Source organism: Danio aesculapii, chromosome 3 (assembly GCF_903798145.1).
Source record: "Danio aesculapii chromosome 3, fDanAes4.1, whole genome shotgun sequence".
Classification (NCBI taxonomy): domain Eukaryota; kingdom Metazoa; phylum Chordata; class Actinopteri; order Cypriniformes; family Danionidae; genus Danio; species Danio aesculapii.
The window spans coordinates 11,768,500-11,781,686 of record NC_079437.1 but is presented as its reverse complement, the minus strand read 5'-3'; the positions used below and the strand labels follow the sequence as shown (position 1 = coordinate 11,781,686).

The 13,187-nt window shown below is 35.7% G+C and overlaps 1 protein-coding gene across 2 annotated transcripts in view; it reads left to right on the top strand.

Annotated features, from left to right (window-relative positions):
- The window catches only part of LOC130220881 (deoxyhypusine synthase-like), a 74,521-nt gene extending 62,090 nt beyond the window's left edge, over positions 1-12,431 (top strand). Inside the window, exons 1-10 of one of the 2 annotated variants that reach the window (XM_056453140.1) lie at positions 59-150; positions 1,058-1,270; positions 2,220-2,372; positions 4,893-5,014; positions 5,107-5,203; positions 6,015-6,101; positions 6,180-6,285; positions 6,986-7,089; positions 8,862-8,987; positions 11,111-12,431. In XM_056453140.1, coding sequence (XP_056309115.1) covers positions 1,076-1,270; positions 2,220-2,372; positions 4,893-5,014; positions 5,107-5,203; positions 6,015-6,101; positions 6,180-6,285; positions 6,986-7,089; positions 8,862-8,987; positions 11,111-11,206 — 1,086 coding nt within the window. In that variant the 5' untranslated portion in view covers positions 59-150; positions 1,058-1,075 and the 3' untranslated portion in view covers positions 11,207-12,431. Of the gene's footprint in view, positions 1-58; positions 151-1,057; positions 1,271-2,219; positions 2,373-4,892; positions 5,015-5,106; positions 5,204-6,014; positions 6,102-6,179; positions 6,286-6,985; positions 7,090-8,861; positions 8,988-11,110 lie in introns of those variants that run through there. The other variant, XM_056453141.1, reaches the window with a different exon arrangement.
- Positions 12,432-13,187: the final 756 nt, after the last annotated feature.

Here is a 13,187-nt window from a genome sequence, read left to right as displayed (position 1 = left end):
CTTCGCATTTAGTCAGTTTGCAGTTGTCCCGCCGCGCTTGCCGTAGTTGTTTAGAACATGTGGATGAACCTGAACAAGTCTGCTGCGCTGTGAGTAAAATCAGCGAGAAACTACACCTAAAAAGCCGGATTTACATCCATAACACCTGTGGTGAGTCAAATCTTACATTCATATAATATAATAGAAATGTAATATTTATTTGCATTGGCGTAACAGAACCCTTAAGCATTCATTAGCACTGCAGTAAACTATAAACAAAACCATGCCATTGTATTAGTTTAAGTAAAGTATAAGTACTTAACATTTGAGTGCCATATAAATACCATAGTAAGCGAATACTGCTGTCAGAGGTAGTTTTATTGACGTTATGTGTCGTCTCATAGCAGCTGTGCTCTGCTAAAGCTATGCTGAAGTGATGGGGGTGTTAAGTTGGCTTTATATTCGCCCATTCGGATTTCACCTTCTTAATATAATTTCAGAAAAGTATTATTTGCGAATTCTAAATAGATAAAAAATCACAAATAAGCTAAATAAATCATATTAGCAGCCAACGACAACGTTAATCCACGTTGTTCGCCGTCAAGTAAACAGTGCTGATGTTGTTTTGAAGTGCTACTTGCATGCGATTTCAGACCGAATATACAAAGTAGCGCGATAAACAATATAATGACGTCACAAGCTGTCACTTTGTTCTAAAATGAACAGTTTAGCCAACTACAGCTCTAACATGTGATATATCACCCGCATTATTCATTCAAATGAGATGTTTTTATTGGTCACTATATATATTGTTTACTTGCGATTAAAATGTTGATTGAATTTGCTAATTTGAGGATGCTTCCTCACATAAAGGGTGACTTCACAACATTCTATAGAGATAAGCTTGTTTGTGAGCTGTTTTAAAGACGCAGAGTTGGTTACAAATATAATGTACGTTGTTCTGCTCAATTTCATAATTAATCTCTATTAGCCTTTTTAAATTATGCTTTACTTTTTTATTGAATGCGTGAATGTAAAACCAACTTAACTTCAATGTTGTGTGTTTGTGTGTATGCAGTGCATCGGTGAGCTCCACATGGCAGGTCAGGCTCCGCCGGTGGCCCGGGCCGCGGTGCTGAAGGAGAGCGCGCCTCTGCCGGATCATCTGCCGCAGATCAGAGGATACGACTTTAACCAGGGCCTGAACCACAGAGCGCTGCTGCAGTCCTTCATCACCACCGGCTTCCAGGCCTCCAGCTTCGGCCTGGCAGTGCAGGAGATCAATAAGATGGTGAGTGACAAACTGATCGTGTGTGTGTGTGTGTGTGTGTGTGTGTGTGTACTTAGGGCTGGGCAATTAACCAAAAATGAATCAAAATGGACATTCAGAACCTATCATCGATCTAATTTTTCCAGGTCATTTGTTTTCCAATAGGGTATATGCCGAGCTAGTGTTGTTCCCATACTGATAAATTTCCAGTGACTGGTTATTGTGAGTTTTTTTTCTCCATTTTACACGATTCCATATAAAGCATCGATGTTGTAATGTTATTAAAATACATTAAGTTAAATAGACTTTGGCATTCATTCAGTTTGGCATTCAGTTCCGTTTACTCTCACGCGCCTGTCAGAATCGGCAGGCTAGCACAGAAGCTTCATTGAATATACTGGGGTAAAATAAATGCTCATATTATAAAGACATGGCAGGGAAAAATGTACTTTAATGCAGTGCTTCTTGTACAATCTGAGACCTACTTTATATCAGATATCACTCAGCTAGTGGAGATTGCTGATTTTTAAAGAAAACAGACCTTAAACGCGCCGATTTTGCAATTGCAAACAGTTCACCGGAAGCGCTTAACCCAGGCTAATGGCAAATTAAAAGTCCTATTAGCATGCTTCGGCATATACCCTATTACTTTCCTTACTGTGTGTGGAGTCACGTGACCCCGCTCTGTTGAGGCTGATTTATACTTTATACTGTGCCAATTTACACTCAAAGATTAAACTTTGAGCGGCTTCACTATGTACTGAGTGTCAAATGCAAAATGCTAATTAATTTGAAATATATTTACTTTGGTTACCATGGTATTGTTTTGCTCTATAAGCAGATTCTCAGAGTGTGGTTTCTGTCTACTCCAGATCTCAGCAATTAAATATGAATAAATAATACACTGCATTAGTGTTTCCAATTCAGCACTAACTCTATATTGTATATATGTGTGTGTGTGTGTGCGTAGATAGAGAAGAGGCTGGAGCTGGTGCAGGAGGAGTGTGAGGACAGTGACTCTCGTCAGTCTACTTCAGGATGCACTATATTCCTGGGCTACACATCAAACCTGATTAGCTCCGGTGTGCGAGAGAGCATTCGATACCTCACACAGCACAAGATGGTACCACTTCCTTTCAAACTATGGCTTGCACTTCTGTTCTGGGGGAAAAACAACAACATTTTGAATATTAAAAGAAACAAAACATACAGGCTGGGTGAAAAATAACTAGGCAATATTGAATAGTACTTGTAGTATGGCAGGAATTGTGATGAAAACAAACAAACAATAGTAAATAGGATTTCATATTAGACATTGATAGTACATACATCAGACACAAAAGGCAGTATTATAAATATGGGCTTTACTACTACTTTTTGATGACTAGTTACTTTTTATTACCCATTTTTTCATCGTAAGAGGTAGGGGTGGGCGGTACACCGGTGTCATAGTCATCACCGGTGTGACATTGCGCCACGACATGGATTTTCTAATACTGTCAATACCGCAATAAATCAATTATGCGCCTTGAACGGCTGCATTTACATCAATAATAGCTAATTCTAAATAATAAGGCATTCAATTTTCTTCAAACGTTCAGTTGTGGTCTGAATACCTGTCCTTATACTACAGGGCTCGAAATTGCAACCATTTTGGTCGCATGTGCGCCCGAAATGTAATCTATGCGCCCTCATAATATATTTGGGTGCATGTGTGCGACTGAATATAATGGTTGTAGTGCAATCTGATTTGATTTTCTCTAAAAACTTGCTGAATCGCTCTACCCTGCTGCAGTATTGGTTTATATTAACTGTCAGTCACTCAACGCTTCCCGCTGTCAGATAACAGGGAGCTTTTGTTACTGCAGGAAATGCAAACGGCTGAAGAGTGAAAAGTGCACAGGTTTGCAAACCTCACCTAAAGTTATAATAATAATAATAATGGCACAGATGACAGCGATCATAACATGAGGTAAATGTTGATCCGCCAGCTGAGATCAATCGAGGGTTTTCGGAGAAGGTGTCCGAATCTTGTTGCGTTGCTTTCACTGCGTGTTCAGCGCAAATGTCCGCTAAATATAAAATCTAACACTGTACACATCATCGCCAAAGAAACTCACCTTTACTAAGTTTACACTGAAACTACGGCTCATAACAAAGAGCAGTATTGCGCCGGTGGTCATCGTGAGAATCCTGCTCTGTCTGCTCATAAATTGGTGCCGCTTTATTCCACAAACAGAGAAAAATGAAGATCAGCTCATAACGGGACGGAGCATTTATAATGACACAAACCGAAACCAAAACTTAAAGAGTGATAGAAGTGAGACTTTTTTTGTCCGTTCTTCCTTGAAATGTATATTATTTTGCTATTTAAAGTAATACCATGATATTATACCGTCACCGTTCAAAAGATGAAAAATACAGTGATATTAATTTTAGGTCATATCGCCCACCCCTAGTAAGAGGTATGTTTGGATTTATTTTTATGATTTTTCTTTTATGTATTTGTTTATTAATGCTATGTATAGATTAATCACATCCAAAAAAAATTTGTTTTGGCAAAATATATACATGTAGTGTGTATATTTATTCTGCACATATAAATGAGCACAGACATGCATATAATTGAGATAATATTTATTGATATTTAGATATAAAATATGTAAAATTATATATAAAGTTAAATATCTATGTATCTATGTTTGTGTCTATCATGTGTACATAATAAATATATAGAATTCACACACTTCGATTATTCCAAAACGAATTTAATTTGGATGCGATTAATTGTGATTAATCTTTGCCCATCACTAAACCCACCATAAACGTAATACTGAGCTTGGTGTTTTAATGTGACTTCAGTATCAAAGCTCTTTAGAGATCACTGTGTTTTGCTCCTCCAGATTATATTTTCTATTCTCTACACTACAGTAATATTCAATATATTGGTGATTCTAGAATTGCAGGTATATTTAGTGTCTCTGAGATGTGTCTCCAGGCATATTTTGTGTCACATTTTATTATTGACTATTAACAAAAATAAAAACACAGATTAGGTCAAGTAATGTCTAAAATAAGTTGTTTGTATGTGTATTTAGGGACATTTTGTCTTAAATTTGCCAGAGGTATGAATAATTGTTGATCTATACAGTTGAAGTCATATTTCCCAAATGATGTTTAACAGAGCAAGACATTTTTCACAGTATTTCCTATAATATTTTATATTCTGGAGAAAGTCTTATTTGTTTTATTTCAGCTAGAATGAAAGCAGTTTATGTTATTATTAATATTATTAGCCCCCTTAAGCAATATTTGTGTTTGATTGTCTACAGAACAAACCATCGTTATACAATGACTAGCCTAATTACCCCAATTTGCCTAGTTAAGCCTTTAAATGTCACTTTAAGCTGTATAGAAGTGTCATGAAAAATATCTAGTCAAATATTATTTACTGTCTTCATGTTAAAGATAAAATAAATCAGTTATTAGAGATGAGTTATTAAAACTATTATGTTCAGAAATGTGCTGAAAAAAATCTTCTCTAAAGAAAATTGGGCGAAAGTATACATAGGGGGCTAATAATTCAGACTTCAACTATATATTAAAATATGACTTGTGTAATATTGTGTTGTTTTTTTTGTAGGTTGATGTGATCGTGACCACAGCAGGAGGGATTGAAGAAGACCTTATTAAATGTTTAGCGCCAACTTTCCTTGGAGAGTTCAGTCTGAAAGGAAAAGAGCTGCGGCAGCAAGGCATTAATAGGCATGTATATATTTAAAAAAAGAACCATTTTTGGATAATAGTAATGTTTTTAGTGTGATTATTATTATATAAAATGTTACTTTGTGTCATAGAATAGGTAATCTCCTGGTGCCGAATGAAAATTACTGTAAATTCGAAGACTGGCTGATGCCGATTCTGGACCAAATGGTGCTGGAACAAAAAACAGAGGCAAGAAGTTTCACACATCTTTATTTAATTTATAGTTATATAATTAGTTATATTGGCCTTATTTTGGATCAGATAATTCTGCAACAAAAACAGAAGTTAGTTAACTGTATTATTATACTTGTATTTTATTAAAGTGTTATTAATTTGTTGTATTTATTAATGTAAATATTTGAAATAATACATATTCTTTATCGTATGGTTTATGAAAAGATGAAAATAGAAATGAGATTATTCTATTTCTATTAATTTCATTTTTTGTTATAGCATTTTTATTAACTTGGACTTGTGACTAAAATTTAATTTAAATGTCTAAATTAATTAAAAAAAAAAAAAAAAAAAAAAAAAAAAAAAATATATATATATATATATATATATATATATATATATATATATATATATAATTTTTAATAGTTTTTTTCCCCTATTAATTTAGTCATTTAAATGTATTTAATTTTAGTCAACTGGATTGTTTAAATGTTTGTAATGGTTTTTCTTACCCCCTTTTATTTAATTTTAAAACCTTTTATTAATTTATAATTTATTATATAATTTTATTTATTATTTGTGTGATTCAGTATTTGTAAACCTGGAGAAAATGGTTAGGAAAGTTTTAAGAAAGAAATGTTTAGGTTAATATTTTATTGAATTATTTTTCATTTAATTTATTACATTTTAAAAAATTTATTAAGTTTAATTAAATACATTTTTTATTGTTAATATTAAATTTTATATTTAATTTTTCATACATTTTAAATTGAATTAAATTAATTAAATTTTTGTCCAATGCTAAATACTGAGCGCTTGTCATCAGGGCACACACTGGACACCATCCAAAATGATCCACAGACTGGGCAAAGAAATCAACAACCCTGACTCTGTCTACTACTGGGCCTACAAGGTGACGCACGAATCCAATACATTCACATCACCTTCACCAGTACTTCCTCAATAATGATTGGATGATCGCTTTTTTCAGAACGACATCCCAGTGTTTAGTCCTGCCCTCACTGACGGCTCATTAGGCGACATGATCTACTTCCACTCCTACAAGAACCCTGGACTAGTGCTGGACATTGTGGAGGGTGAGAATACCAGCGATTAATCAACCATCATCTCATTGTTATCATTGGTCCATTAAGATGAGTTCTGAAGCACATTTAGCATATGCTGGGTTTTATTGCAGAGTAAAAATAAAAATGGTTGTTTTTTTTATTTGTGCATTAATTATAGTGTGCTTGTGTGTGTGTTTGGTAACACTTTATATTGATGGTCCATCTGAGTGTGAGTAGACTGTCTGCGTAATATCTGTTGACTGACTATAAGAAACTTCGCAAATACATGTCAACTTACACTAAACCTAACCCCAACCTAACAGTCTACTTATAATCTAATGAGAATTAGTTGGCATGTAGATGCAGTGTAACTTAAATTCAACAAACAGACCATCAAAATAAAGTGTGACCGTGTGTTTTAATGTACATGGAGCTTATAAGGATATATAAAAGACTGAAGGCCTTAACTCTGCAATAACCACCAGCTGGATGTACATTATCCTGCTTATTACATGTCTGCTTACCATTTATACTAAACTGTTAGAAATTCTAATCGAAATTCAATTATAAATGTGTTAAACAGCACTTGAGAAATATTTGAAGAAGTATTAAAAGGAGGGCTAATAGTTTAGCTTGTTTTGATTATACTGCTGTAGGAGGGAGTCGCTCAGCATGTGATGTGAATGCAGTCTGGATTTTAGTAATGATAATGTTTCTCCGCATATTTCAGATATCCGTAGGCTGAACAGTAAGGCGGTGTTCGCCAAGAGCACAGGGATGATTATTCTCGGAGGAGGACTGGTCAAACACCACATCGCTAATGCTAATCTCATGGTAAACTCACACATTAGCTATCCAAAAATGTGAATTAGATATTTGCACAAAACTGGAATATCGCATTAAACATTTGCAAATAATGCAGCGTTTCCATTCCTACGAGTTAAAGAGAACAAAATCAACACTTCCTGATAACCAAATACCGAATGTAATTTGCTGTGGTAGAAAAAGCAACTTGTTGGCATTTTTCTTATTTAATAAATTAAAATTAGCCTCAGAGGATGATACACAAATGTGCGGTGGGTTTTGGAGATGCGAGATGCTTTTTGGGAGCACAGATGCTCAAGATAGTTCTGGAGGTAAAGATACTGAACCACTTTGATGACAGACTTTGGCTGAGGGATTTTAGAAATCTGAAATGTTGTTTTGGTCTGTTTTACGATGTGGTCAGTCTACTGGTTAGTAGACTATGTAGACTACTGGTTAGTTGGTCCATTAATGGAGTCTCATTTATATAATCGCATGATCTGTTTAAACAAAATCACATAACTTGTGGAATTTCTTCAGTAAATATGTTTCCATCATAGCATATGCACTTTTTTCTTATCGTATAAAATGTTTATTCTACTCAGTTGTACATTGAAGTTTTTTTTTTATCTGCATTTTTAAATTTCCATTTCTAGTTGTTTCCATTTATGCCTTTTTATAACACTATAACTATTTTTTTATAAATTTTATAATTTAATAATATATATAATATATAATATATATTAATATAGAACCCACATATGTGCAGTACCCTTACTTTTCCTAAAAGTGTGTATATTTCCTTTTAACATTCTTATTTCATTCGCTTACAAAACACATAAGAGCTATGAGCGGTCAAAATGACTACATTAATTTCAGTGTCTGCTAGTTTTCTACCGGTGACTTTGAATATGCTTTCCTCTGTTGCCTTGCAACTTCCTGCAAACAGTACGATTATTTCAGGGGTAAAGTCTAGATCAGATACGCGGCTGGCTAGAAGTGCGATATGCACATCAATATAGCAGCATTTTATGACAATGTATAATAATAATTAATATTTTTACAGTATTGTGACGGTTGGGGTGGGGGAAGACGTTAGAAAATACAATTTACAGGGTAATTTAATAGATAACATAAATAATACTCGGTACAACTACTGCTTTTACATTACTGTGACGGTTGGGGTGGGGTTAGATGTTAATAAAATGCAATAAATGTGAAATTTAATAAATAATATAAATGATTTTCGTTAACTTCTGGCCACAACCGTATCCGATCTAGCAACAACCTATTTCACACTGCTGCCGTTTTAAAAATCGAAAGCGAGGCTGCGGTGGGGAAGAAACCTGGAAGTATAGGATCAGCACTGTAAACAATGCAGTAACATGCTGTGAACTAACAAACCTCCAGTTGTTGCCGTGATTTCAAAATGCAGATGTGGTGTAAACATCACTTTAATGTCATTCAGTTAAGTTTAATTTAATCAATTAAAAGCATATTAGGCATCAACCAAAATCACAATCTCTTTAAGAGTAATACGCCCAAGTGTCCTCCTAGGCTTCAGTTCATGGCACCAGGTAAACACTGTGGGGACATTTTCCTGCTTTAGCCAATGTAACCCGGTGAGCAATAAAAGAATGCAGTCCTCTGTAGCACACCCTCGACTTATATGAGAACGGTCAGAATTATCACTGTGGTAATTCTGGTAGTGATAATCCAAAATGTGTATGGAAAGATAGATTGTAATGGTGACTTCACACATGAACTGAGCTTTTTGTCCTGTGTGTCCTGTGTACTGGCAGAGGAACGGGGCAGATTTCGCAGTGTTTGTTAACACTGGGCAGGAGTTTGATGGCTCGGATTCTGGCGCTCGACCTGATGAAGCCGTTTCTTGGGGAAAGATCCGCATGGACGCCTCACCAGTAAAGGTCAGGGCACATATTTACAAAACACATTATTCCTCCTAAAGCAGTAAACCTTTTTAGCTGGGAGTTGTCAGTAAAGCTGCTCTTCTACTGTTTGTTTTGCATTACACTGATGTGAATTAAACTTCAACTGTGACATTAGTACTAAACTGAACTGAATCAGTTTTAATGAAACTAAAACTACACCTACAGCATATTACCACTCCTCTCCCGCCTGCCTGAATTGCTGGAGTGTCCCAGAATATGAAACATTATGGGTGTATTTTTTCTCCTGTTAAGCTGCTTTGACACAATCTACATTGTAAGAAGCGCTATAGAAGTAAAGATGAATTAAATTAAAACAGGTTCACAAGTGAACCTTCAGGGGTCGATCATAACGAACGTGCTTTTTGCGTTGAGACGCACATCTTTTGAATGGTTTACTAACGCCTGTGAGCGTTTCGCATGCTGCTTATGCACCATGCGCACCTTGTGTTTTAACCAAGCGGCAACCTCGCGCTCTCCCTCGGTGAGCCAATACGGAAGTAACTGAAACTGCAATTCATCAAAATTGCGCTAGTCCTGGCTCCATAATAGAGCAAATTGCAATTGAGCCCACTGCTAGAATGGCCAACTTTACAGCAGAAAAAAAGGTGTTTACAGCCTGGTACAAAGAACGATTTTGGTTCATATAGCTATTATTACCCTCCATGACAACTGTGAGGGGGGTGAATTTTTTTATAACTCATCCATTTCCTATATATTAGGTTATATTAAGTTTGCATAATTAAGGGCGTGGCCACTTGAGTGACAGCTAGGTCTCGCTGGTCGCCGTCACTTCACCTCAGCTGAATCCGGCAGATTAGCCACTGATCTCGGCATATTCATCATATTTTTGTGTTGTTTTATGTGGCTTTACACAGTCAGCTGCCTTTTGGACTTATTGATGATATGGGATGCTGTGTGCATTTAATTGTGATCACAAACCATTCATGTGACCTCGTTTCCCATGTGAGTAAAGTTATATACTTCTATACCATCTCTATAAATGTATTTGTTTAATTTAAGATCATTTATCATTAATTTTTTTCTATAGACCCGTAAAGCACTCCAGAATGTGACCGATTGATTAGCTGTAGGCTCTAGAACAGTCATCTGAGGCGTTATCATACAGTGTTATGCCTGGAGATCATCAATAGTCTTGCATTTAACACAGACTATATCTGAAGTGTTTGGAAGTAATTCGCGTTTTCCTCTTGTAGAAAAACGTCATAAGAACAATGTTTAGTGGCTCAATGTATGACTAGTGTTTTTAAAAGTCTAAACACTTTATTGATATAGTGTACAGCCAAGCACTTGTGGTCAGAACACAAACGAGTCGCAGGTAATGAAGTATTAAGCGTTTCTCCCAAAGTAAAGTCTGTCTGCCAGGTCTAAGCAAAGTGCCAGCAGGTGTCTGTAGCTCCGCTCACTCTCCGCCTCTTTGCCCTTGTTTGGTATCCCGCCGTGGGTGCGATGACGCGCGAACAAAATGGCGACGGTTGGCCGCGCCTACTTGTAGCTTCCTTTGCAGTGTTCAGAAACCTATGGGTGACGTCACGGATGCTACGTCCATATATTTTACAGTCTATGGTTTTAACCACCTGCGGCGCCTCGTGCTTTTGCCGTCGCGTGCTGTGCGCTTGCAGTTGAAAAACAGTCAACACTGAGTGGAAAAAGTGCATTACGTCAGTCGCGTCTTTTTCATTCTCCAATCAAATGAGCTAGCTAGCTGCCGACACCAAATAATAAACAGGAATAATTATTTGTCACTGAATAATGTTTTTAAGAGTAATAGTATAAAAATGCTGATTCAAACAGTAATGAAACACAAAGGGTTTTTTTTTGAGCGAGTTACTGAATCATTCATTTAAACCAATATTTAATCAAATATTATCATACTTTTTAATGAAATGGATTACAGGAATTCCAATTTTGACAGAACCTCTAGCATTGCAGTGTTTTTATTTTGTTTAGTTGTCTGTTTAGAATTTTGGGAGAATCATAGTCTCTGTTTAAATAAGTAATTAAATAAGTAAATAATATACATCTGATTATATGCAGTTCAATGCGTCTGATGGAGTGGTAAATGTTGTGTTTGTGTGCAGGTCTATGCCGATGCTTCATTAGTTTTTCCACTGCTAGTCGCTGAAACGTTTGCACACAATGCCAGCAGGCTGATCCAGGAAAAGAAGAGCGACTGATGGTCATTTTACCCTCGTGAAAACATCTAAAGCTCATAATTCTCTTCCTGTTTCATTGCCTTCCAGCGCAGAAGATGTGAATGCTCTATTTAAAGTCAAACCGTCATATATAACTATCCATTTAAAGAAGCACAGCATATTTTTAGCCATAATTACAGTTGCATTCAGTAGTTTTTATTTGACTGGAAATTCCCTTTATGTTCATTAGGTTTTATATTTAATTGTACATCTTATTCAGAAGGTACAATGTTTGGTTTTATTGTATTGTATTGTTTTATGTCATCCCTCACAGTCGCACACAGCATCTTATCTGAATGTTTATGCTCTCTCTCAGATAAAATATTTCAGATCAAATACATAATTGTCACAGAGTTGATTTATTCCGTAACCTACATTATTAATATATGCATGGATCTTTGGGGTGGCTAACGATGCATAATAAACAACAATGCATAATAGAATTTATTTATGTTCATGATTTATAATAATCCCAATTTTTTTAAGCAATCATATGTGTGATTCTGAACCAGAAAACCAAGCCTTAAGGGTACATTTCCGGAAATTGATGTTTAACATAATTTGAAGGCTTTACAAATGGGCTTTCCATGACTGTATGGTTTGTTTGAATTTGATAATTTAAACATAATAATTCAGAGATACTATATTCAAACCTACTATATGTAAAAATACTGTGAATGTTGAGTAAATAGCCCTAAAACTTGTCTAAAAGAAGTGCTTAATGCACATTGCTAATCAAAAATTAAGTTTGAATGTATTTACAATCGGAAATGTTTAAATATATTCATGGGACATACAGTAAGGCAAATGAAGACGACTTGTTTAGGTGTTGCGGTTTTTGGTTTAATCTTGATTGTGCAAAAATGTTCAGTTTATTTGTATAGCACTTATATATACAATATATAATGACTTTTGACAAAATATTGTGTATATACGCTAACCGGCCACTTTATTAGGTACACCTTACTAGTATTTGGTTGGACTCACTTTTGTCTTCAGAGCTGCCTTAATTCTTCGTGGCACAGATTTAGCAAGGTTGAATAGATCCGTCCCCCTCATTTTTAGAGACAGACCATTTAAAAACAGTTGATTAATTATTATATGAACGTAAAGGGTCAGGGTCACACATTTTAAAATATAATTCAGTTAATAATACTAAGTATAGTTGATTTAAGAACAAATTCAGATTTTTTTTTAAAGAAAGGTATTACACCAGGCATGTCCAAGCTCGGTCCTGGAGGGCCGGTGTCCTGCAAAGTTTAGTTCCAACCCCAATCAGACACACCTGGGCTAGCTAATCAAGCACTTACTAGGCTTTCAAGAAACATCCGTGCAGGTGTGTTGAGGCAAGTTGGAGCTAAAATCTGCAGGACACCGGCCCTCCAGGACCGAGTTTGGACACCCCTGTATTACACATATTCCATTATTAGCATTATTTAATAACGATGAGGCTGTCGAAATGCATGAACATCATTGAAAAGAGCTGAGACAATCCTGTGCATGCTTTCACACACAGAAATAAAAATGTCTTTGCTGTAGTGTCTGCTTGTGTCCAGCAGATGCCAGCTGTGCTTCACCGTCTCTCAATACACTCTTGCACGTTTATAGAGGCTTGATTTACTTGACTTGGCCTGAAGTGTATAAACAGATACACTACAGTTTACTACAGATACAGTTTAATTACAGAGAGAAACCGTGCAGATTTCTACTGTATTTAAGTGGAGATGTGCTGCAGTAACACCAGCTCTGCAAATCAAGTGTTGAATGTCTTTTGGTTTGGTCTTTTTGGTAGGTTTTGTTAACCTACTTTCCGACTTCCTTTAACACAATTGATACTTCAGCAATAATAAAACAAAATCTTGTTTAAAAAAACCTGCAGGCAAAGCCAGTTTTATTTCCTCCTTTCCGTTTATTTAGGACGGGCTGCTGTTTTATATTAACGTCGGTTTAATAGGTATACCCC